Source organism: Carcharhinus amblyrhynchos, chromosome 21 (assembly GCF_965287045.1).
Source record: "Carcharhinus amblyrhynchos chromosome 21, sCarAmb.v2.hapA, whole genome shotgun sequence".
Taxonomy (NCBI): domain Eukaryota; kingdom Metazoa; phylum Chordata; class Chondrichthyes; order Carcharhiniformes; family Carcharhinidae; genus Carcharhinus; species Carcharhinus amblyrhynchos.
In genome coordinates, this window is record NC_137344.1 from 18,706,176 (window position 1) to 18,733,047 (window position 26,872).

The following is a 26,872-nucleotide window of genomic DNA, read 5'->3' on the forward strand; positions in this document are numbered from 1 at the left end:
TAAGAAGTCTCACAGCACCAGGTTAAAGTCCAACAGGTTTATTTGGTAGCACAAGCTTTTGGAGCCTCACTCCTTCAGGTGCGTGAGGAATTGTTCACAAAGGGGCCATATATAGACACACACTCAATTTACATGTCCCTTTTGTGGACACAACTCCTCCCCCACCTGAAGAAAAAATAGCAATCTGAAAGCTTGTGCTACTAAATAAACCTGTTGGACTTTAACCTGGTCTTGTGAGACTTCTTACTGCATACAAAATAGGACGGATCCAGTCTGGCCAATTATAGCCCCATCAGTCTATATGACCAGAAACTGATGGAAGGTGTCAGTGAAAATGTCATTTCATATCATTTAGCATCCTGCTCACCAATGCTCATTTTGGGTTCTGTCAGAGCCACTCATTTATAGTCTTGGTCTAAACTTGGGAAAAATAACTGAATTGCAGAGGTGAGGAGAGAGTGATTGTTCTGGACATGGCAGCATTTGACTAACTGACATCAAAAGTGCCCCACCAAAAATAAAGCCAGTGGGAAGTGGGAGTCTACTGTTTAGAGTCACACCTAACACACAGCATAATGGTTGTAGTTGTGGAGGCCAGTTATCTCAAACCCAGACCACTGCTGTAGGAGTTCTTAGGGCAGTGTTCTGGTCATAATTTGGGCCCTAGTTTAGCTGCTTCACTCATTCCTGCTAACGTAATGTAAATAGGGGGTTTTCACTGATGATTGCAATGTTCATGACCATTCATAAATTCTCATATAGTGTAGCAGTCCATACTTGGCATGTAGGACAACATTCAGGCTTGACTAATAGGTGCAAGTACTAGATCTTCAATGAGAGAATATATAAATATTCAGTGGTATTACCATAACTGAATTCCCCAACCATTGAGATTGTGGGGGGTTACCACTGATCAGAAACTGAATTAGCCTAACCACATAATTACTGTAGCAATAAAAAACAGGTCAAAGGTTATGAATGTTATGGTGAGATCATCTGTTTACAAAGCACAAGTCATGAAATATTTTACTTGCCTGGATGAATGAAGATTAAACAGCATTCACAAAGGTCAACATCATCCAAGACAAAGCACTTCCCTCAATGATCATCCCATCTGCTAACCTCAACATTTCACTACCCCACTTCATGGCAATAACAATATGTACCGTGTATGAGGTGAACTGAAGCAACTTACTAAGGCCCTTATGGCAATATCTGCAAGCTCAACTATCTAGAAAAATGAAGGGAAACAGCCTCAAGGGAATGATGCCAGCTGCAACGTACCCTCCAAGTCACATACCGTCCTGACCTGGAACTATCCACCATTCCTTCATGGTCGCTGGGTCAGAATGCTGGAACTGTCGTAACACTGTGTACCTACACACATGGAGTGCAGCACTTTGTGACGAAAGCTCATCTTCTTGAGGGTGGTTAGGAATGAACACCAAGTGGTGGTATTACTGGCAAAGCTCACAACTAAGAAATTATTACATACTGCAAAGTACTTGATTCACAGAGCCTTTTGACTTTTATCCCGTTTCCAGTAAGGCTTTTGCCAATTTGAAGGAAATAATGAACAGAGCGTCAACTTTTTTCTCAGTGTTTCATTCCCATCTCCATTGCGCTTTAAGTTTTAGTCTCAGTTGATGTCTAAATTTGAATCTGATTGCTCAGTTCTTTGATCTTCTTCCATGCAGCCATGATCGATCTTGGGCCCAGCGTTGCAGAGTTCATTTAATTGGTATCAAATCAGATCCCGAACATAGCTGCTTTTAGAGTCCACTGGGTGGTATGGTTAGCATTGCTGCCTTACAGCACCAGGGACCTGGGTTCAATTCCCAGCTTGGATCACTGTGTGGAGTTTGCACATTCTCCCCATGTCTGTATGGGTTTCCTCTGGGTGCTCTGGTTTCCTCCCACAGTAAAAAGTCTGACAACACCAGGTTTTAGTCCAACCTATTTATTTGAAAATATACTCACAAGCTTCCGGGTTAGCCCCTTCGTCAGGTGAATGGAGAACTCTCCATTCACCTGACGAAGGGGCTAACCCGAAAGCTTGTGAGTATATTATCAAATAAATAGGTTGGACTAAAACCTGGTGTTGTCAGACTTTTTACTGTGTTTACACCAGTCCAACGCCGGCATACCCACATCATTCCTCCCACAATCCAAAGATGTGCAGGTTATGTGCATTGGCCATGTTAAATTCTCCCTCAGTTTACCTGAACAGGTACGGAGTGTGGCGACTAGGGGATTTTCACAGTAACTTCATTACAGCGTGACTATAAGCCTGCTTGTGACTAATAAATAAACTTTTAAATTTTAACTTTATTTTGCTGGGTGATGTCAATGGTTACTTGGAATGAGTAGCTTTACTTTTGAAACAAAGGATAGAGTGATAAAGTTGCTTATAATCCTTAGAACGAATAAAGGAGTTCACAAATTGGATAGTAGTATTTAGAAGTTACATAGTGTATATATACAGAATATAAGCAAGAATGGTTTGATATTGCTTTCATTTGAGATAAAACAGCATGTGATGTCTGGGAACATGGATTCATTGGTCTGGATGTCTAAATGATCTATGGATATCATCAGTATGTCCTGTAGAACTTCAGTAAAACAGGCTGTTATCAATGTGTTTTTCATGAAAGAACTGCTTTGCCATAGCATGTATTTGTTGTATTTGTCCATGCTTAGCATAAGCCGACTAAAAATTCAGGATAGTTTTATAAAACTTACAAAGTTACAGAAATTACACAAAGTCTATCTAAAATACATGAAAATCAATGCTTGAAAGTGGTTAGTGTGCTAAATATGACACAACTCATCCAACTAACAGATATTTAAATTTTAAAAAACGATAGAGTTGCAAAAGCTAATTACAGAACTGAATTCTAAACTTTCAAAATCAATGATGGTTACGTCCTGTCAAAAAAGTGACTTCTTTTTAATATAAGTTAAACTGCATTAATTTAATGCACAAGGCTGAATGTTAAACACTTGTTTTTCTTTGCTCAGTAGGCCTTTTGAATTTAGAGAACTAATTATTTTAATTGCTAGGGAGGTAGATGGTTCCATCCCAGTTCATCCTTGACATCTTGCATCATTGTTTTTCCCTCCCTTGAGCGTGATGCTAAAATCAATTCATGAGCTACTGCCCAAGAATTCAGCATAAATTCCAAATGGGTTGACATGCTTTGATTATTTAACTAATGCCCGTAACTACAAGCTTTTTAAAAAATCATTTGTTTGTCATAAGTAGGCTTACATTAAGACACCAATTAAGTTACAGTGAAAATCCCCTATTTGCTACGCTGAAGTGCCTGTTCGGGTACACCAAGAGAGAATTTGGTATAGCCAATGCACTTAACCAGCACGTTGTTTAGACTGTGGGAGGAAACTGGAGCACTGGGAGGAAACCCACACAGACATAGGGAGAATGTGAAGACTGCACAGACGATGACCCAAGCCAGGAATTGGACCCAGTCCCTGGTGCTGTGAGGCCACAGTGCTAATCACTGTGCCACCATGCTGCCTGTAATTGTACATCATTATCAAAATTAAACTTCTGGGGTGGAGATGTGTTATTGGAACAAAGCAGGGCTTGCAAACCTTTTTCAAGTCACATTCTGTCTTTATTAATACATGCTGTATTACAAATTCTTATGTCATATTTACAATGGTATTTATCTGTATAAATGTATCACAGTGTAACTGTGATTACACACAAGAGACAGCCCTCTTGATGGTACTGGCACTGAAGTTTCTCCGCTGATTGTAAGTTGAAACTGAATTATAATGAGGCAGCTTCCATTATAAAATATTCATTTTGGGGGTTTTCTAATTGTTTTTGAGTCTAATGTTTGAAATTAGCTCTAATGTTCTGGATTATTACCAGTGAATAAATTGAATGTCATACATCATTAAGATTTTGGGCAGGATGGTGGCACTGTGTTTGGCACTGCTGCCTCACAGCACCAGGGACCCAGGTTCAATTCCAGCTTTGGGTGACTGTGTGAAATTTGCAAGTTCTTCCCATACCTGCCTATGTTTCCTCCAGGTATTCCAGTTTCCTCCCACAGTCCAAAAGGTGTGCAGGTTACATGGATTGGCCATACTAAACTGCCTCTTCATGTCCAAAGATGTCACAGGTGTGGGGATTAATGGGGTAAATGCATGGGGCTTTGGGGATAGGGCCTGGGTTAGGTGTTCTATGGGAGAGTCGGTGCACAAAGGATGGGCTAGATGGCCTCCTTCTGCATTTTAGGGATTCTATGAAGATTGCCAGACAAGAACATAGTTTATTCAAGTCTTGAAGTTTATTTATTAATGTCACAAGTAGGCTTACATTAACACTGCAATGAAGTTACTGTGAACATCCCCTAGTCGTCACACTCCGGTGCCTATTGGGGTACACTGAGGGAGAACTTAGTATGGCCAATGCACGTAACCAGCTTGGCGTGTGGGAAGAAACCAGAGCACCTGGAGGAAACCTATGCAGACACGGGGAGAACACGCAGACTTCACACAGACGGTGACCCAAGCCAGAAATCGAACGCAGGTCCCTGGCACTGTGAGGCAGCAGTGTTAACCACTGTGCTGCCGTTCTGCCCTTCATAAACAGGAATCAGCCACAGGGCCCCCGCTTGAATTGAAATGTTGATTTCCTCAGGAATGCATGGCAATGGTGGAAGGATTTCTCGTGACATGGGTTTTTTTTAAATGTAAATTACAAACTTGATGCATAAATGGAAGACCTGCTGTTTCTCTTAAAGGACACATACAGTTTGATTCAAATCTGTTTTTAAAACGAAGACTCGTGCTTAAAAACAAGCCCAGTTGAAGTTCACAGCTGCCAATCATATTGCAGGATGTCCTTGTCCTGTCTCACTTCCTTTATTATCACTCTTGTGCAGTCAGAGAGAGTTGGAAACTCCCAGTCCCTGCTTTGGCTCAATCAGCCACCAGACAGCCCCAGAGAAACAGAGGGAGAAACTTGTCCCATTGCCCTTGCTGAATTTCTGTGACTTCAATCAAAGTGTTCTTTCTTGGTGTCCATCGATTAACATCAAATTAACACACAGAAAAGAGGACGCAGAAACAGGATAATTTGTTCAGGATGATGGGAATCAAATTCCAAATTTTATTTTTGTTTGGTGAGTAATCATTTTAAGAGTCGCCAGTTTTCAATGAAGTGAGAAAGCATTTGAGAATGTTATTTTAAAAACTCTCCATATTGATTTACAGAGCATGTTACGAGGAGGGCATATTCTAATCAAGTTGAATTTCTATGGGGCACCCTATATGTTTTAAGTTTTCTCTGCGCGCTTATTTAATTGGAGCGCCTTTGTAAAAAGGGCTCTGCTACATTTCTGTAGATACAGACAGCACTGCTGAGCACAAAGTACGCTCTATTTGATACTAAAACTTATAAAAGTTCTGATTTAGAGATTTGTTGTTCAGAAATTGGATTTACAGCAAGGGCAACTGGCATGAACACAGTGTGATGGGCACTAGTTAAAGTTCTGTTCGGTCTCCGTACAACATTCGCAAAGTTGTTACAGAGGATTTTGTAACCTTTCCATCTAGAAGCACACTTAGTCTGGGAGCAGTTCACTGTTCATTTTTTATTCGGTTGCCAACCGTGGAAAAGTCCAGTTTGGTTTATAGAACAATTCTGTGAGCGAAGTCTTTTGTTTGCAAATGTACCTCGCACTTGGCGAGAACCGGCTTTCAGACAGTTGGGCTTTCCTTGAACGTTTGCCAAAATACTTGATGAAATAACTGAGCAAATTCATTCTCTTTCAAGGGCCGGATGGAAAACAGAATGGTCGCAAATAAAAATTTGGGTATACTCAGCCAAACAACTTTTAAGAAGGAATAAATGCAATATTTTAAATAAAAAATGTTTAAAACTGTTCTCATAAAATCTGCGATGTTGATGGTTGTCATTTTTTGCTTCATTCGTCGAGTTTCAAAGCCAATGCTCAGAATGGACCGAGCAGACTTAAATCCATTCCTTGCTTTCTCCAAAAACTAAATTCAAAATCCAACTGAATCCAATTCATCCACAAAATGGGGCAAACAAGATCCAAGCTAACAAGATAAGGCATCTTGGGCTTGATTTTGGGTTTGATCTTATGCTTGATCTTTATGCCAAAAGGCCAACAAGTATCCTTTGCATTGTCCAGCTTTGCTGGACCATTTGCGAATTGATTGGTGAAATGTTGAACCGCCCTGTTGTCTGTTACATGGGATGAGGTTGCACATTTGTCTGAGAAGAATTGAATCCGCTAACTTTAACCTCTTCAAATTTATTGCGTTTTAATCTGGGGGATTAAGCTATTAGAATGTAATTCTTGAATTTAAATGAGATTTAACCATCACACAAACATACGTAGAAACACACATTGGCACGAGGCTGCAATGTATAAAAATGATATTTTCCTCTTACAGCTTCAGTTCGGTATGCTGCATATCAAGAACTCTCAGGTGAGTACTACAGTATATTCATGGATTGCATTCAGTTATTTTTTAAAGTACAGCCTAGTTATGCCATTGAAATGTTGTGTTTAACTCTTGCCATATATATTTAAAACATGTTCATTGTAACTATCTGTTCATTGAAACTGAATGTTGAGTGGGGCACATGGTTTATCTCATAAACAAGTATACCAGAGGTGGCATGAGGTTAAAGCTACACTGTTTGAAATTTCTTTGACCTTTGTTGCAAGAGCATTACAATCCCGATATAACTGCCATTACTAATATGGCTCCTCTAGCAAGAAGTGCTTCTTATTTCCAATTAGATTCAGGTTAATGCAAATTGTAGCAAATTAATACAAATGTGCTGACTAAGGGAGCCAACATAATGAAATCACAATTGACGTCATCTGAGCTATGAGGCAGCATTGTGGAGAGCAGATAAGAGTGTAATATTGGCTATCTTCTCACTGCCAGTATTCTTTTATAAGTAAAAAAGACTATGGTATGTAATTGTCATTGGTGGGCCGTAAGGATCTTTTCAGAACAAAATGATAATTGAACATATAAAGCATAATAACTCCAGAAGAAATAGTTTTGATGAGCTCAAATGTCAGTTTTGGAAATGAAAACATGAAAGGGCAGCATGGTGGCACAGTGGCGAACACTGCTGCCTCATAGCGCCAGGGACCTGGGTTCAATTCCGGCCTTGAGTGACTGTGTGGATTTCCTCCAGGCGCTCTGCTTTCCTCCCATACTCCAAAGGTGTGTGGGTTAGGTTGATTGGCCATGCTAAATTGACCCTTAGTTCAGGAGAAATAGCAGGGTGAAGACGTGGGGTTACAGGGATAGGCCCATGTAGGGTTGTTGTTGGTGCAGACTTAATGGGCTGAATGGCTGTACTGTAGGGATTGTCATTAAAATGACAAATGAAAAGTCATTAAAGAAAATGAGAGAAATTTGAGGGGTGATATGGAATCTCAAGGAAGTAAGTGAAAAATGTGTGATACGTTAAAAAAAAATCACAAAGGATGGAAGAGGCGTTTGGAAGACAAGTATACAATGCTCACTGCTTTCAGCTTCAGCACTCCAGCATATTCTGGGCTAAGAGCATGAATTGAAAAATTCCACACTCTTGCTCCATAATTTTCTGACCATTTATTTTAATGGAAGGGACATGTGTGCATCAGTGCACTAACAACACTGAACAGGAAAATCCACAAATGGTGGCAAAAATGAGTGTGAATGAAACTCTGAAGTAGTAAATAACCAACAAACAGGTGGTTAGTAATTTATTGGTAATCTAACAGAGTTTGGAATGGAAATGTGAGTATTGTTTAGGTCATGAAAGCTATGGAAAGGATTGAAGAATGAGAATTTAAAAATGGCTGATAAAGATTTCAGACTAAGCCTCAGGAAAGGGCATTTGAATGGGCTTCCCATGGGACTTAATGGCTCATTTACAGCTTAATATAAGGGTACGAGACTAAAGATGGCCTCAAGCATCTGACAATTGTTGCTCATTTACTACTGAGTCCCTTGCCTGACCCCATTGAATCAGCAATGGACCAAGAGAAGATTAGCACTGAATGAAGAAACAATGGTTTATATTTATATAGCATCTTTAACACAATAATTCCAAGGCACTTCACAACACATTCTAAAACAGATGATGACTTAGAATCACTTAAGGAGATATTAGATCAGTTGACCAAAAGCTAATTCACAAAGGTAGGTTTCAGGGGAGTGTCTTAAAGTCAGGAAGCGACATCAAGAAGTGGAGAAGGATAGCGAGATAATTCCAGAGCTTAGGGCCAATGATGCTGCAGTCATCATTGGTGGAGCAGTTGTAAAGGGGGTTGCTCCATGGTGAGAATGAAAGGAATACTGATATTTTGGTGGGTTGTGCAGTTGGAGAAAATTACGGAGCAATGAGGCCATGGAGGGGTTTGCGAAAAGGGTGAGAATTTTAAATCCAGACATTGACTGGGAATAAAAGTAGATCAGCAAGCATAGGGCTGGTCGAGGAATGGGTCTTGGTGTGAGTTAAATTTTGGGCATTAGAGTCTTGAATGTCCTCAAGTTTACACTGAGTAAGATGTGACCAGCCATTGGAAAAGTCAAATCTAGAGGTAACAAAGGCATGAATGAAGATTTCAGCAGCAGATGAACAGAAACAGTGTAAAGTCAGGCACCATTATGGAGGTCAAAATATGCTGTCTTAATGGTGGTGCAAATATGAGGTCAAGAGCTCCTCTTGGGACTAAATATGACATCAAGATTGTGAATAGATTAATTTAGTATCAGACGGTTAACATGGAGAGATAGAGTTGGTGGCTATGGAATGGAGTTTGGAGAAGGGGCTGAAAACAATGGTTTCGGTCTTCTCAATATTTGATTGGAAATCTCTGCTCATCCAATCCTGGATGTCAGATAAAAAGTCTGAGGAGTCATGAAATCCCTATAGTGCAGAAGGAGGCCATTCTACCCATTGAATCTGCACCAACTTTCCAACAGAACCTCTTATCCAGGCCCTATTCCAATAGCCCCACATATTTACCCCACTAATCACCTGAACCTACATAATTTGGGACACTAAGGAGCAACTTAGCATGGCCAATTCACCTGAACTGCACATCCTTGGACATTATAGCACTGGAAGGAAAGTGCCTGAATAACAATTTTAAAACAGCAATAATGGGAACAACCCAAGCATACTTGCAAATATACATCAAATCTCTCAATTTTGAATTTAGTTTCTCTCCAATAATACAATGAAAATTAAAGTCATAGCCTAAGATTTCTAATCTGACAGAAATCTCACTGGATCAATGATCTACCTTTGTTCACATCTTCCAGTGGATCTTCCCTTTAGAGGTTCAGTTAGATTTTTTTGGTGAGGTTTCTGGTATGTTTAGCTGCCGCCGAGATGATTGGACATCCCAATTGATGAGAAATATTAATTTAAATTTCTCACATGGTCTGCTGTAATTAAGCATCCTTTCATTTCTGGACCAGCCCCCATTATTTTAACAACACTAAATGCCAACAGCACAATGATATAGCTGACACTCAACTTCATCAGTGCCTTAATAGCAAGAAATAAATTGGGAGACATAATCCTAGGATCTCAAAACTGTGGAGCTCATAACCCTTTCAACCTTTCCTCCTTCCTACAGAGCAAGCTTCCAATAAACATTGTCGTTGGACAGATGATCCTGGATATTTCTATCCACACAGTATATATGTATCTACTGAGACCTTTTTGTGCGCTTGTTGCCAAAATAGTAAGACAGAAAGCAGAGTGCACATGTGTTTTTTAAATCATTGTTGAGAGCTTTACTTCCTTGATTACTGAAAAGTGGTAGATGTTGTTCAGTATATGCACACATGTAAAACACATTTAGCTAAGTAGTTTTCTAACGAAATGAATACATGTGGCTAAAACATTAACACCATTTGCATATCTGTGACAAGTCAATGATTTCTATTGGACAACGCTGGAGTAGAACTTTATCGGTTTGCTAAAGGGGACTTGGGTGGAAGGATTTCTACTGTAAAAATATAATTAAATAACTTTATTTGTTCATGTTAAACATATTTGTTTGATATTTTTAAACTTAAAATACTTAAATTTGGAAGTGTGATGTGTTAATTGCTCATTGAAAGAGAGAGTCTAAGGGAAGTACAGAAGATACCAGTACTTACAAATATTGAAGAGGAACTTTCTGTTCTTCATCAACCAGCCTCCCTTCCACTGACTCTGTCTACACTTCCTGATGCCGCGGCAAAGCAGCCAGCATAATCAAGGACCCCATGCACCCCAAACATTCTCTCTTCCACCTTCTTCCTTCGGGAAAAAGATACAAAAGTTTGAGGTCATGTACCTACCAACTCAAGAACAACTTCTACCCAGCTGCTGTCAGACTTTTGAATGAACTTACCTTACATTAAGTTAATCTTTCTCTACATCCTAGCTATGACTGTAACATTACATTCTGCTCTCTCTCATTTCCTTCTTTATGAACAGTATGTTTTGTCTGCAAGAAAAAGTTCTTTATATGTTAATACATGTGACAATAATAAATCAAATCAAATCAAATCAAAGAAACTACAAGCTTAGTTAGATATGATGCACACTCCCAAAGCAAGGACACTTATGAATAGGACTAAAAATTACAACTAATTATAGTAGGATTTTATTATTATATTTTTGTCCATAGCAATATAGAAAAAGCACAAAATTTGCATAAGCTGCTGGATGAAAAGCCTCTTTGACACACTCAAAGCTACTAACCCTGCAATGTAACAGATGCACATGGGAGTTGCAGTTCAGTAATCTGTTAGTACACATTCCATTCTGAACATTGAAGAATGCAAGGTAAGTTCATTCAAAAGTCTGACAGCAGCTGGAATTGAACCCAGGTACTTGGTGCTGTGATGCAGCAGTGCCACCGTACCACCCCATATAATGTAAATTCATACCTGATGTGATTCAAAACAACATGAAAGGCACTTTCTTATGGCAAATTTTTGGACTCACAGGAAATCCCAAAAAGGATCCTGCACATCATTTGTACTTTCAAATTCATCAATCAAACGAACACCCCAAAGAAAAGAACCACTTGATGGTCACCATTTACATTACATTTAGTTTCTTTGTGCAGTAATGGAATTCAAATGTTAATCTGCCACAACATGTCACGTTTGTTTAACGCTGTATGTTCTAAATCAACCCAGCCTAGCACAGCGTGATTTGAAAATTCTTTATTTAACATGACCTTATGAGTTTTTTTTAATGTAAACTTGAGGATACAAATTTTTCATCAAACCATTCACCTAACGGAGAAAGAATACAGCATTGTTAACAGTTTCCTGTAGTAGTTGAAAATAGCTCTGTTAATATAAATTCCAATTTCCTGGCCTTCTTTTCTACGTGTGCTACCATATCCTTGGGTGGAGATGCATTGAAAAGGATGAAGTTATTTGTTAGTTAATGGGAAGAAAGTCTTCTCTCTCTGATTGTTATGCAGGAAGCAGAAGGTTTTGAGGTGCCAAATCTATTGTCAGCGACGAATAGTGCCAGATAGCAGATATCTTTTATTCTCCAGACACAGCCCCATTAAAAATTGAAACCCTTACCATCCTTCAAAAAGGAAAAAGACTTAATTTCCTCTGTCCGAGTGACTCCAGGTTGCATAGACAATAGGACGGCACACAAGCCAACTCTGACATTTAAACTTTGCAAATAAACCAAAGACTTAGTGCCTTCGCTGAAGAAACATGTGTGATTCCTATAACGCATGAACCAGATTATATAACCCAGCAATAATCTATGTAAAGTAGCAAGTGCACAAAATTACACAACATTTTCTTTTCCCCCACTTGAATAAAATGGCGAGGGTAATGAAACTGAAAATTAGCCAGAGCTTCAATTAATCCAGTCTGTCATTTTGCGAAGGAAACTCTCGCTTACGATCATGGTTAAAATCAGACAGGGAATGAGGGAAAACCATATTGGCAACAGGAGACAGTTTGGTGCAGTAACTCGGGAAATTTTTAATAAGTTGTAGATTAATACATATCAACAACAGGGCAGGACGTGATTAGTATACAACGGCTCTTGTTTTCCGGTTTGGTCTTGGATGCAGGTTGACACTTGGCCTCTGTTCTCTCCCCATAACAACTACTTCCCTCTGTTCATCAAGCTCTTCAGTTTCAAACGTGCTGCACAACTTGCTCAGTAAAATCTGCTACTTAATAACTCTTTCAAAACCACAACCCACAGCGCATTCAATTATGTTATTGCATTCCGGTCTGAATGAGGTGAGGCTAATTTCTAATTGGCTTAAGGCCTGTGTGATCCATCTGCCATTAGTCTAGATGGTTTCTCTATTGATTTAATTTCCCTCTGACTGGCCCCTCTCAATTTGTTTCTGATACTTCGTGCTAAGATAAAATAATGTTTTATGATATATTCCTTGCCCATTTGTTCAGGATGGGGAACAAATGTCTTCATTCTTGGATAGAGAACATATGCCTTCAAGCCCTCATGCTTGATATCTTCAGCTCATTGTCTGAGAACTTTGTTTAGTTGGTATTAAATTATCCCCCTATCAGTGATTTTGGCTAAGATAAAATCATAGAATCCCTACAGTGCAGAAGGAGGCCATTTGACCCAAGGAGTCTGCACTGACCATAATCCTATCCCAAGCCCCATCCCCACAACTCCACTTATTTACCCTACTAACCCCCTGAACATAAGGGGCAATTAAGTATGGCCAATCAACCTAACCTGCACATTTTTGGAGTGTGCGAGGAAACCGGAGCACCAGGAGGAAACCCACGCAGACACGAGTAGAATGTGCAGACTCCACACAGACAGTGACCCAAGTCGGGAATCAAACCCGGGTCCCTGGCACTGTAAGGCAGCAGTGCTAACCTACTGTGCCACTGTGCTGCCCCCATGGTGGCACAGCATCAGATCATTCTCAAGATCAAGTGCAATGCCTTATCTTGTCAGCTTGGATCTTACATTTCTGTCTTTTGGCAACCATGAATTGGATTCAATTTGAATTTGTTTTTTGGAACAAGTATGGAGATGGATTTGGGTTTGCCCAGTCTGCTCTGCGGCTTTGTAACTTTAAGAATGGAATAAATTTTTTTAAAAATCGGTGATTATTTTGAGAGGCCATTTTGCTGGGGGTGCAGGGGAGGGCGATCTTGGGCTTGTGTTTGCCATCCAAGGCAATGGCAATGCGGGCTCAAGATCCAACGAAACTCAGGAATCACGAATTTCGCTGCAGAGATCGTGACTTCCAATGGTTCACACCCACAACAGAAGCTCCTGAGACCTCCATGGTGGGATGGGGGGGGAGGTTTCTCTTTGCTTTGATCAAGAGCACCCTTTAAGCCAGGTGCCCCGATCTCAGTGCAGCAGGGCTTAGCTGGTGTGTTGTGGCCCCATTTTTCTACACGACGGCGTGAAACACGGCTTCCTGTTTTTTCTCCACTCATTTGATGAAGGAGCAGTGCTCCGAAAGCCTGTGATTCCAAACTTGTTGTACTCTAATCTGGTGTTGTGAGACTTATTCCATTTTTTTTTGTGACATGGGTGTGGTAAGATCTGGAGAGAATGACAATTTTTTTCACCAGAACCAACAGTGCCATTGTTTGATAAAACTTTGGCTGATGTCTTTCTTTCTGTGATCACTTGGAGTAAGTTCATTTACTTTTAAAACAAAGGTTAGAGTGACAGAGTTATTTATAACCTTAAAACTAATAATGAAGATTACAAAGTGGGTCGTACTTAGAAGTTAAATAGGTATATATAGACTATATCATTACAAAGCTTACCAAGTTACAGAAGTTGCACACAGTCTATAGAAAATACGTATAAAGTCAAAGCTGGAAAGTGATTGGTGTGCTAAATATAACAACTCATTCAACTAATACATCTTAAAATGTAAAAGAACTACAGAGCTGTGAAAGCTAATTCCAAAACTGAATTCTAAAGTTACAAAATGAAAAATGGATATATCCTGTCAAAGTAAGTGACTTCTTCCAAATGTCAAAGATAAATTACACTAATTCAATGCTCATAGCTAAATATTTTAAGACTTGTTTATCTTTGCTCTTTGAATTTAGAGAATACAACCAATCATTTTTAATTGCGAGGGAGGTGGATAGTCCCACACCAGTAATTGCTGAACCTTGATGTCGTGCATCGCTGACTGAAGGGCCATTTGTTTTATCTCCCTTGTTAACTGAATGTGATGCTGAAACCAAGTCATGTGGTGAGCTTATGTCCCAGAATTAGGCACAAAATCGTACTGGGTTGACATACTTTGGTTTGACTAATGCTCATAGCTAATCCGACAAACTAATTGTAAATGCTTACCAAAGTTTAACTTTCCTACTGCCAGTTGTTCTTACTCCTCCTTCAACAACTATATCCTATGAGGGCATTGGCAACTATGGGTCTCCATTAGATTGGTCTGTGACTGTGCATGGCACAATACTGCAGTGGTCTTGCCTCCTGCAGTGTGGCTGACCAGAAAACTCTACTGCTCTCACCACCAGCCATCAGGTTTATTGGAAGGATTTACAGGCTGATGATTAACCTATTAGGCCACATTACGAATACATCTTCTATGGCGATGAAGTGGGACTTGAACACGGAGCTTCTGGCCCAGGGGTAGAAATGCTGCCTTTGCACCTCAAGACCTCACTTCCCTGCCTACCTAAAGAGATAGTGGGGCCTGATTTCCTAGGGCATTTCCCTCATGTCTGCCATGAACATAAGAACATAAGAAATAGGAGCAGGAGTAGGCCATCTAGCCCCTCGAGCCTGCCTCGCCATTCAATAAGATCATGGCTGATCTGTTGTGGCTCAGTTCCACATTCCCGCCCTCTCCCCATAACCCTTAATCCCCTTGCCTATCAAAAACCTATCAACCCGCGTCTTAAATGATAAAGACCTTGATCACGTCATTCAGTGATAGCTTTGTGATCACCTTTAGATCATTTCTGATTCTTTAATATCCTTCAGTGGCTCTTCTGACGCGACACTGGCAGCAGAATTTCCTGTTAGCGGAAATTCTGCTTTGAGCCCATTGTGCATTAAGGATGAAACCAGGAGAATGGTGAGTGGTGGGACAATGCCAGAGGAGCAGCGGGTACTCTGCCTTGAAGAGGAAGATCCCGGTATCCATGTCCTAATCTGAATCCTAATTAAATGTACTGAGCTTGGTATGATCCATTGATGCTGATAGCAGAACTAATGTGTACAATGTTAATCATTGACTGGGCAGAGAAGATATACTGGCACTGGAGGCAGCACAGAGCAGATTCACTGGGTTGATTCCAGAATTGAGAGCTCTGGCTTATGAGGAGAGACTGAGTAGACTGGGACTACACTCATTGGAATTCAGAAGAATTAGGGGAGATCTTATAGAAACACATAATATTATGAAGAGAATAGATAAGGTAGAAGCAGGGAAGTTGTTTCCACTGGCAGGTGAAACTAGAACTAGGGGGCATGACCTCAAAACAAAGGGAAGCAGATTTAGGACGGTGTTTAGGAAAAACTTTTTTACCCAAAGGGTTGTGAATCTGTGGAATTCCCTACCCAGTGAAGCAGCTGAGGCTTTCTCATTGAATGTTTTAAGGCAAGGATAGATCAATTTTTGAACAGTAAAGGAATTAAGGTGATGGCGAGTGGGCGGGTAAGTGGAGCTGAGTCCATGAAAAGATCAACCATGATTTTATGACTTTTTTTCTGAAGATGTTACATGAGGTTTCAGGTGTGATCACTGTTGTTTTTTTAACCTCAGATATGCAGAGATGATACACCAGTTTTTATGTAAGAATAATAGTTTATTTACACTAGTTTCAAAATGTCTATGCTCTCATGCTTACAGCTTCTTGCTTTTAGTTTAGTAAAGATATCCGGGCTTGACTAACATCACATAGAGTAGAGTCAACAGACACACGTAATAACTTGATGAGATGGATGACCAATATTGAAGTCACTCATCTGAAAATGAAATGTACCCTCACGATCAATGTCCATGAACTATCTTGGTCTGTTCATTATCAAGCATCTCAGGGGAGATGATGGCTTAGTGATATTGTTGCTAGATTATTAATCTAGAAACTCAGCTAATGTTCTGGGGACCCAGATTTGAATCCCATCACGACAGATGATGGAATTTGAATTCAATAAAAAAACCTGGAATTAAGAATCTTCTACTGACGTTGAAAGCGTTGTTGATTGAAGGAAAAATCCATTTGGTTCACTAATGTCCTTTAGGGAAGGAAATCTGCTGTCCTTACCCGGTCTGGCCTACATGTGACTCCAGAGCCACAGCAATATGGTTGACTCTCAACTGTCCTCCAAGGGCAACTAGGGATGGGCAATCAATGCTGGCCAGCCAGTAACACCCATGTCCCATGAATGAATAAAAAGAAGTTCCACTTTGGTGTTGTCATCCAACAGATAAGCGTTGGTACTGAATAACCACTTGGGGCAGAATTTTGCACAAAAAGTTCTGAAGTCTGAAAACCTGAGCATTTCACTCTGATTTATTCAGTGAGCTACTTCGTGCCATTTTCCCACACTCTGTCAATGTTATTGGCAGTAGGGACTTTCACACTGGTGGGGGGTGGGTAGAGCCTATGATTGCAGGGTAAACCGGCTGCAGACTGCTAGGCATGTGCCATGATCTTCCAAATGTTGTGTACAGGTCTACACAGATTATGGGAGATCTGTCAACACCCCTCACCCCACTTCCCCGTGGAAATCATCTCCTTCAACCCATCCCCCCTCCCATAGATTGCCGTTCCCTTAATCGCCAGTCCCGCCACTAGCCCCCACCCACTCGTGCCTTCTTTTCCCCTCCTACCAACTTCTTCCTCCCCGTCTGACACCAACCTCATGAAGTCCAACCCCCTCATTCCCCACTCCCTTGGCACTGCCCTGGGTGCCAGCCTGGCACTGCCAGTGTCCCAGAATGGCACTGCCCACAGGGCACTGCTCCCTGCCCCCAGCCACCCAGGGGGGCCTCAATGGCCTCATCTGGTCCCTGTTGGATATTGGGGATGACCTTGAGCCCACATTTGCCGTCCATGCGAATTACCGGCGGGGGCTCAAGACCTGAAAGTCGCAGTTCTCGCTTGTGAAAACACATCGAATTCTCCCCAACCCTCGCCAAGGATGTCATCAGGTTCATGCCAATAACAAGCGTGAATGTGATTCACATGCATTTGCATGCCTTTTAATATAATTAACTCCTCCAGCCCACATCATAACTTGACCCCTTGCCCTATTTTCAAACTATGCTGACATGACGTCACATTGGCGCAGTTTACAACAGATGTTTACCTGTCATGGGAGTCTCCATGAGGGCGCAAAGATATCTACCAGGTCCCATCCCATCAGAGTGATGGTGGGAGTGCCAGAAAATCTGGCCTGAAAACTCATTTGTGCATCTGGAGAGATGTGCATGGTTCTCAGTCAGAACCTGAAGCTCCAACAAAGTTTAGTAAAATCCCGCCCTATGTCTATGATGGTAGCAAGGCTAAACATGTCAGCTTTTTAGTTGTATGAATCTGTGAGATACTCATTCTCAAAGTTGCGCTGATAAAGATAAGCTGATCGTCTGTAGACACGTAGAGATCAATGACCTCAGATTCTTGTAGCACGCACTGGAACTGTGACCATTTCTGGAATCAGAGTGATCAAGTTGTCATTAGCTGGATGAGTGTCTGATGCAGGAGTGAGAGGAAGCTGTGAAAAATAACAGTGGGAGATTTTGTCAATCATTATAGTTGCTTTTGCACCCACATCAATGGGAAGCGATATTGAGATGCTGTACTAAGCATTTCTTGAAATGACTTGGTGCTTTACCATCCATGATGGTACATACATGCCGTATCTCATTGTCAGGGAGAGATTCCTCAAACTGATGAAGTCCTCTTTATTAATCTGCACACATGGTTCCACTCTAAGAATGAGTTAGACTTCTTTCCCTGGGGCTGAAGAGGGTGTTTTGAGTTGATGAATATCTCCATAATTTGGACACATTTTTGAATGTATTTGACTGATAGACTCCCTGACATCTTGAGTATATCATCCGATCAGCGCACTTCTCTTAGAACGGCAGCATTTTTGAGTATCAAAAATAGACACGTCTTCTGAGACCTGCTCCAATATTCGTTGGCCTTCTGCTCTGAGGCCATGTATGAGATGTGCATCATTGGAATGTCCATCCCAGTAGGGAGCAAGTAGATCTTGAACCCTGAAATCCATTGATCCCATGGCATCCCCAGTGAAGAAGGGAAAGACACTGGAGCCATTAAATTTTTAACTATTCTTCACCCTGTCACCAATTGTTGTGTTTATGCTTCAGATATATGCAGAAATGATACACAAGACTGAGCAGGAGTTTATTTACAGTGCTTTTAAAAGGTCTACTCTCTCTTGCTTACGGTTTCTTGCTTTTTATTTAGTTTCTCTTTCTCACCATAACTAAACCCAGTCTTGACTAATATCACACAGAGAAGAGTCTATGGACACATAAAATCAAATACCAAACAGCTGAACAATTGAATACTACAATCACCCCTACTAAATTAATACCCTGCTTAGGCTTGGCTGAAAGAATAGTAACTTGAGTGTGTGTTACCAGAAAGATGGCAATGCCCATGAAACGGAAAAGTGGGTACCATAAGGATCGAAGGTTCTCAAAGACTCGCAGACAATTTTGACTTGAATATGGAATTCCATGCCCAGTAGATATTCTCGTCCAAGCAGGATGTGATAGATAGATTTGGTAGATTGTGAGATTCAACTTATTCACGTTAAGTTGAAATAACTAATTTTTATCTGCATTCTTTCCCTAGGCTCTTTATTAAATCCAACTATCCAAGGTCCGGAGAGAGTTAATATAAATGACACGGAAACATATTCCTGCATTGCAAAAACCTCAACAAGTTTAGTAATGTACGGCTTATACCGAGAGCAAACACTTGTCGAAGCAAAGAATGTATCAACACCTAATGCGGCCAACTTCTCAGTATCATTTCACAGTGAGAGTGATGCAGGGTCATACAAATGCAAAGCGGAAAGTGCTGATGGTGATCAAGTAAAATACAGTGACAGCATCGACGTTACAGTATTAGGTACCAGTGAAACTGAACCATCTACAATTCTTTTTGTGCAGGTGGTGAACAGGGGAAAAGTGGAATTGATGATTATATTTACAATCAAACATTAATTTTCCTGAATTTTATAACAAATATCCCACTGAGCAAATGTTGCAACAGGCCAGATATCTGCCTCAAACCTTTCTGTAAAATCTGAAGCACGTTAACTTCTAGATAACTCAGCAGGGAAGAGGACTTTGCATCAAATCTCCTCTGCCTAAAGCAGGGTAACTACCTCTTCCCATTTCTTTCCTCCTCCCATTGCTCTCTGGCACAGTGCTCTCAGCAAGGTTGCCCTACCTTAGCCCTTTGCTTACATCACTCATGACTGAAATGAAGAGGTGTAAATAAATAACGGCACGAAAACTAATGTGTGACTCTCCATTTCTATTTATCTACTTTCACTTTGGAATTTGATGCTAGCGGCCTGCCAAAGGCTGTATGTTTTTTGGGAGAAGTTACAGCTTTCCTAAAAACTCAGATGCATGCGAGTGCTGAGGCAAGCTGGTTAGGAGATGCACCTTGGTTTTCTGGGACTTTGTATTATAGGCTATTGGGCCCTCCAGACCTCTGTCATCATATCTCCTCACCCCAGACTCACCCCATGACCCTTCATATCTCCCAGACCCGCTCCATACCCACATACCCTGTCATATCCCCACATGCCCCTTCCATGTCCCCCATTTCCCTCATGATTCCTTAATGTACCTCTCATCCTCCTCCAGGTCTTCTCATTTCTGCTCTCCACCTGCTCCTTCCCCCTCCCCCACCCCCAAGTATTCCTTTATCCTCCATAGTCACTCACCCAGCATCCACTATGCAAAAATCTCAGACACATGGAGGTGAAAAAGAATCAAACTTATAACAATCTAATAGAGATCTCACTCCAACATACAAGATACTGAAAAAACTGTCTTGCATTCCACAAATTCAAAAGACATAAATCCCCTCAAGTAAACAATCTGTTGTAAAAGCAAATAAACATTTATTTTACTAACGGTACCAAAGACAACTAATCTTTTAATAGCATCTCAGAAACTGTTAGTCAAAATGTCCATACAGCCCCTAGTGTGATAAATGGTTCTGGATCCTTTGCAACTCATCCAAGCATTCATAATGAGCTCAGCAATAATAACAAACCTTGAGAAACGTAGACAATAGTCCATTGAAATTGCAAAAACAGATGGCTAATGGTTTTTTCTAAGCTACACAATGGCCTGTCAAACTGCACTGTGGCCTGTCTAAAGCAGGTGTCTGCTTTTTTCACTCTTAGAAATCGATAGACTTTTTTTCAATTTTTAAGGGCTGGAAATTTAAATAACTTAAAATTAATTATGCCATCCCGCTAACTGGCCACTGCCTCAGGCTGAACAATGCTGTTCATAACTTATACATAGAAACATAGAACATTACAGCACAGTACAGGCCCTTTGGCCCTCAATGTTGTGCCGAGCCATGTCCAATCCCAAGATCAAGCTATGCCCTCCCTATAATCCTGGTGTGCTCCATGTGTCTATCCAATAACTGCTTGAAACTTCCTAAAGTGTCCGACTCCACTATCACAGCAGTCAGCCTACTCCACACCCAACCATTCTCTGAGTAAAGAATCTACCTCGGACATCCCTCCTATATCTCCCACCATGAACCTTATGTATCATGTTTGGCCGTGGGCCACTTCCAACCTTTTGTTCTTTCCATTACAGAGGCGGCCTATATTCTACTGCTGTTACTTCACATGTAGACGTACCCATGCCTTTGTTACTACTGGATTCAATGGTTCCACATCTGCCCTGGCTGAACTCCCATCCTACACCCTTGAGAAACCAAAACTCTTCTGCCCATATCTTATCCCACACTAAGTCCTGTTTGCCTATCAGGTTCATCGCTGACTACAAAGGATCCCCATAAAGCTTTGGAATTTAGATCCCCATTCTTCTGCTTAAACCCTTCCCTCTCACCGTAGCCTCCTCCAGCCCTACAACATGCCTCCTTAAAGTCACTGTTCAGACTTCAATCTCTTGTGCATTCCTTCACCCAAAAGCTTGCAGCTGTGCTCTCACCTACATCCCCTGAAATTCTCTTCCTAAATACCTCTATTCCGCTACCTCTCTCTTCTCTTTTAATAGCCTCCTTATAAAGCCCATCCACTTGACATCCAGTGATACTTTACATCAGAACATAAGAACATAAGAAATAGGAGCAGGAGTAGGCCATCTAGCCCTTCGAGCCTGCCCTGCCATTCAATAAGATCATGGCTGATCTGAAGTGGCTCAGTTCCACTTTCCCGCTTTCTCCCCATAACCCTTAATTCCCCTGCCTACCAAAAACCTATCTACCCGTGTCTTAAATATATTTAGCGAGGCAGCCTCCACCACTTCAACGGGCAGAGAATTCCAGAGATTCACCACCCTTTGAGTGAAGAAATTCCTCCTCAACTCTGTTCTAAACTGCTCCCCCCTTATCTTGAGGCTGTGCCCTCTAGTCCTGCTGTCCTTTCTGAGCGGGAAGAGTCTCTCTACCTCTACCCTATCCATCTCCTTCATTATCTTATATGTCTCTATAAGATCCCCCCTCATCCTTCTAAACTCCAATGAGTACAGACCCAGTCTATTCAGCCTGTCTTCATAGTCCAACCCCCTCACCTCCGGTATCAGCCTAGTGAACCTCCTCTGCACTCCCTCCAAGGCCAAAATATCCTTGCGCAAGTGCGGTGACCAAAACTGCACACAGTACTCCAGCTGCACTGTTGTCCCTCCTAATCTCTCTTTGTTTCACTCAGTATATTTTTTTTCACATTTTGGGGAGTTGACTAAGACATTTCTTTGTGTTAAAGGTGCCTTACAAATATATGCTGCAATTGTTGTAGTTAGTAAGTGGCAGGGAGCATGCCCAGGTCATCTTCATGGCCTCATTTCTAATGATGACTATTTTTGAATAAGAACTTGCATATGTAGAAACTTTAAATTAACTGAGTTCTTTATATTTCTTTTCAGCTCCAGTATTGGGAATTAGGATAAATTCAATACCTGATCCACCATTTCTAGAAGTAAACAGCAAACTGACTCTGAACTGCTTTATAAAACAAGGTTCCAATGTGACCTACCAATGGTACTTTAATGAGCAGGAACTATTGCCATCTCCTTCAGTCAGGATAAACCAATCCAGTTTGGTTATTGACCACGTGAATTTCAATAACATGGGAAATTACAATTGTAAAGCAAGCAATGAATTCAATATGGAAACATTCAGCATCAACAGCAGTTCCATAGAAGTAACTGTTAAAGGTGAGTGCTCTCTACATTGTACCATTCATTCATTTTATGATGATACAAAGCAAAAGCCTCCATTGAGGAACAGAATACAAATTGCCCTAATGCTCAGCGTGTATCACAGAATTACAGAATACTTCAGTGCAGAAGAGACCCTTTGGCTGATTGGGTCTGCACCGATGTGTGAAAGGCCCTCACCTGCCCAGCTGATCCCATTTGCCAGCACTTGGTCCATAGCCTTGAATGTTATGACGTGCCAAGTGCTTATCCAGATACTTTTGAAAAGGATGTGAGGCAACCTGCCTCCACCACCCTCCCGGGCAGTGCATTCCAGACCATCACCACCCTCTGGGTAAAAAAAGGTTTTTCCTCAAATCCGGCTTAAACCTCCCACCCCTCGCTTTTAACTTGTGTCTCCGCGTAACTGACCCTTCAACTAAGGGGAACAGCTTGCTCCCTATCCATTCTGTCCATGCCCCTCATAATCTTGAACACATTAATCAGGTCACCCCTCAGTCTTCTCTGTAAATGTTGAGAAATAGAAGGAGATGGTGATAAAGATTGATAAATGTAGGAGGAATAAATGATGGAAGCAAAATACTGCAATGCTGGAGATTTGATATAAAAACAGCAAGTGCAGGTCTGGTAGCGTGTGTGGAGCGAGAAACTGAGTTAACGCTTCAGGTCAGTGACCTTTCATTGGCCCCAATCACTTTCGTTAATTATCTGTCTTACTGCAAACAGTGTGCTGAATTTTCCATTCAGGGACAATTATAATACAATTATAAAGCTCTTTGACCGCATTGGAAAATGATCCTGTATTCCCTCCTGCTGTTTATACTGAATTAAAATACAATGGAGGCAAAGCCGCGCATCTCTTGTTCAGCTTTGCTCAGTTGTGAAAATGTCAGCCATGGTTTATGACACCAATGCAACCATTCGATGCATTAGGATCTTAGCACTGTTCCGGACTTGTGTGAGCGGTATTTTATTTTTCAACAGAAGTTAAAGCTGTCATTTTAAAATGTTACTTATGTCCTTCATTTTGTCAATTAAGTTCCAGTGTCCAATCCTGAGATCACTGCAGAAATAACCTTTATTAATCATGAGCTGGTGTACACAAGTGTTTCCTGCTTATCTCACAAAGGAAGTTTGCCAATAATATACACATTGTATAGAGATTCAAGATTCTTGAACAATTACACTGCACAGAGTCGGAGAAAAGGACAATTTCTTGTGCCAGTCGAATACAGTGACCACCTGGGCACCTTCAAATGCAAGGCTATGAATGGATTTGTATCAAAATACAGCCAAGGGCTGGTCGTAGGTATGGATAAAATCAATGTTATAATTTAAATTATTTTTCTGTCATTACTCATTTAATTGTCCAGTTATTTTGAAAGAGGGTCTTACTGGCAAATATGTTTTACTGAGTATTATATTGCTAAATTAGAAATAGTGACATAAATCCCTACAGTACAGAAGGAGGCTGTTTGGCCCATCGATTCTGTACTGAGCACAATCCCACCCAAACCCTGTTCCCGTAACCCCACACATTTACCCTGCTAATCCCCCTGACACTAGAGTCAATTTAGCATGGCCAATCCACCTAATCTGCTCATCTTTGGACAGTGGGAGGAAACTGGAGGAAACCCACACAGACATGGGGAGAAAGTGCAAACTCCACACAGACAGTGACCGAGGCCCCTAGTGCTGTGAGGCAGTTGTGTTAACCACTGTGCCGCCCCAAAGAAGTCCAAAGAAGTGTAAATCTCAAGTAGCTTTGTACATGATCCTAAAACATGATAAAAAAAATTACACAAAATGCAGTGGGAGACAGCTGTGTAATGTAAACTGTTGACATACCAAACATGTCTTCACTTGAAGTGGTGGGAGGGGGAGAGAAAACAATGGCCCAAAAGATCGTTTCTGACTGCTCTCTTTCTCCTACAAAGTGTTGCCAACAGCTTCTCTTCCCCCTACATCCCCCAAACATTTCTTTAGTTTCTGCCTTTATCCTTACTCTCTCCAAAGCAGATCCAACCCAAATGCTATCTGTTGTTTTGAGGAGTGAATGTTGCTACTATTACTATTAGTCCCCCCACAATTTTCCGGCAGGGCTAGTCCCCACTGCTAGACTGAGAAATAATATCAGTCGACCATGGGCAGAATTTTATGGCCTCGCTCGAGTGAGACCAAAAAAATGCCACCTGAGGTCAATGGACATTTCCGTTGTCCACCCCTCGCCTGCTCCGATTCTGTGGCAAGCAGGGCAGTAGAATGTCCCCTTGTGCCTCCTCCAACTTTCAATACAATCATAGCTAATCACCTGCCTCAAAACTACTTTACTGTCCATTTCCCAAATATCTTGATTCCCCTTGATTGTCTACTTCAGCCTTAAAATCTGTATCTCAGCCTTAAATCAACTCAACAATGGGGCATTCACAATTCCCTGGGGAGAGAAAATTCCAAAGTTTCACAACTCTCTGCATAAAGAAATTCCTCCACAGCTTAGTCCTAAATCAGTTATCCCCTATCCTGAGACTGGGTCCCCCAAAGTGGTCTAGGTTTCCCAGCCAAGAAAAGCCACCTCCCAGTGTCTGCTCTGTTAAATCCCTTTGAAATCTTGCATGTTTCAATGAAGTCATCTCTCCTCCTTCCAAACAGGACCAATTTACTCGCCTCCTATTATAAGACAATCCTTTCATTCCAGATACTAATCAAGTGAACTTCCATTTCCAAGGAAGGTATATCCTTTCTTAGATTTGGAGACCAAACCTGCAGACATTATTCCAGGCGTACCCGCCTGGGAACCCCTACATAAACGTAGCAAGACTTCTGCATTCTAGTGCTCCAACCCCCCCGACAATAAAGACCAAATTAAACAAAACCAAATAATTCTCTGGTGGGATTCTCAGGACCATTCGCCATGGGCACAGATCTAACTCTCGTGAAAGGGCCATGATGGGATTTGCGGGTGTGAGATCTGAGTTTGAGATCCTCCCCACCACCTGCCAGTAGTGTAATCAGATTCACACCCAAAAAGAAAGGGGCTCTTCAAAACTGATATCCCTGTCTCTGAGTCCCAGCTGTGCCAATGAGTTTCACAGAGTTTTTCTCACCTGCTCTAGCACCCTACAATTTTGGGAAAATTCTGCCCTCTATTTACAAAGATATGATGAAAGACATGCTGGAAATCCTTGGGTGAGGTTTCCCTTAGCTGTGCATACACATCTCAGTCATTTACTGAAAGCCCTGCTGACAGCTACTGTCTAAAGCAGAAAGCAGCATTTAGATGTGGAACTGTTCCCTGTACTGGAGCAATTAAAAGGGGCACAATGGTTAGCACTGCTGCCTCATAGCGCTGGGGGCCTGGGTTCGATTCCCAGGGTCACTGTCTGTGCAGAGTCTGCACATTCTTCCCACTTCTGTGGGGTTCCCTCCGGGTGTTCAAGTTTCCTTCCACAGTCCGAAAGACGTGCTGGTTAGGTGTATTCCCCCTCAGTGCACCCATACAGGCATTGGAGTGTGGTGATGCAGGGATTTTCACAGTAATTTAATTGAAATGTTAATGTAAGCCTACTTGCAACAGTAATAAATAAACTTTAACTTTAAACCTTAAAGTTTTACAGTTGCATTCATAGATACAAACATACATGACACAATGGGTAGTAAAATTATTGTCTTTGCTACAAAGCCCCAATGCCATTTGTAATCTGTTCAGTATACAGATTTTTTTCAAACATCTTGCATCCAGTTTAATTGGTCAAGTAACTGTTGTGGGCTTTGTTATCAGCCTTTTAATTAATCACTACTTTACCCTTTGAGTAACCAGACAAATCATAGAGTTTTCTTAAAGAGCTGTTTTAATGCAAATTATAGCAAGGACGCTGGAAAGCTACAGTTTACATCCCTGTAGCTAGCCAGAATACAAGATACAAAGGCAAATATAGTTTTCAAAATTGATTATAAGTAATTAGCATAAACAATTCCCAGTTGCTTTACGCCATCTCCATTAAAATATCCAGTCAGTGTTAAAACTTTATAATACTGCACGTTTCTGTACCTGTAGCTTATTCCCACTTTCCAATTACAGATATCTGATTTATGTGTTTTGCCCAGACTAATTTTGGTAGGGCGCGGGAACCGTGGTGCACGAAGGTTGTGGTGAACCTAGTCAGGAAGAAAAGAAAGGTGTATAAAAGGTTCAGAGAGCTAGGAGATGTTAAGGATCTAGAGGAGTAAAAGGCTTGTAGAAAGGAGCTTAAAAAGGAAATTAGGAGAGCCAGAAGGGGTCATGAGAAGGCCTTGGCAGGTAAGATTAAGGAGAATCCCAAGGCCTTCTACAAATATGTGAAAAGTAAAAGGATGAGAAGGGATAGGACCTATAAAAGGTGAAGGGGGAAAAG

General features: G+C 41.2%; 1 protein-coding gene across 1 annotated transcript in view; it reads left to right on the forward strand.

The window, feature by feature from the left end:
- Nucleotides 1–4,953: 4,953 nt before the first annotated feature.
- LOC145356676 (Fc receptor-like protein 5) overlaps nt 4,954–26,872 on the forward strand; it is a 34,789-nt gene continuing 12,870 nt past the window's right edge. Inside the window, exons 1-5 of the mRNA XM_080209551.1 lie at nt 4,954–5,159; nt 6,460–6,495; nt 18,892–19,170; nt 22,188–22,478; nt 23,521–23,790. Of these exons, the coding sequence (XP_080065677.1) occupies nt 5,123–5,159; nt 6,460–6,495; nt 18,892–19,170; nt 22,188–22,478; nt 23,521–23,790 (913 nt within the window). The 5' untranslated portion in view covers nt 4,954–5,122. The remainder of the gene's footprint in view (nt 5,160–6,459; nt 6,496–18,891; nt 19,171–22,187; nt 22,479–23,520; nt 23,791–26,872) is intronic.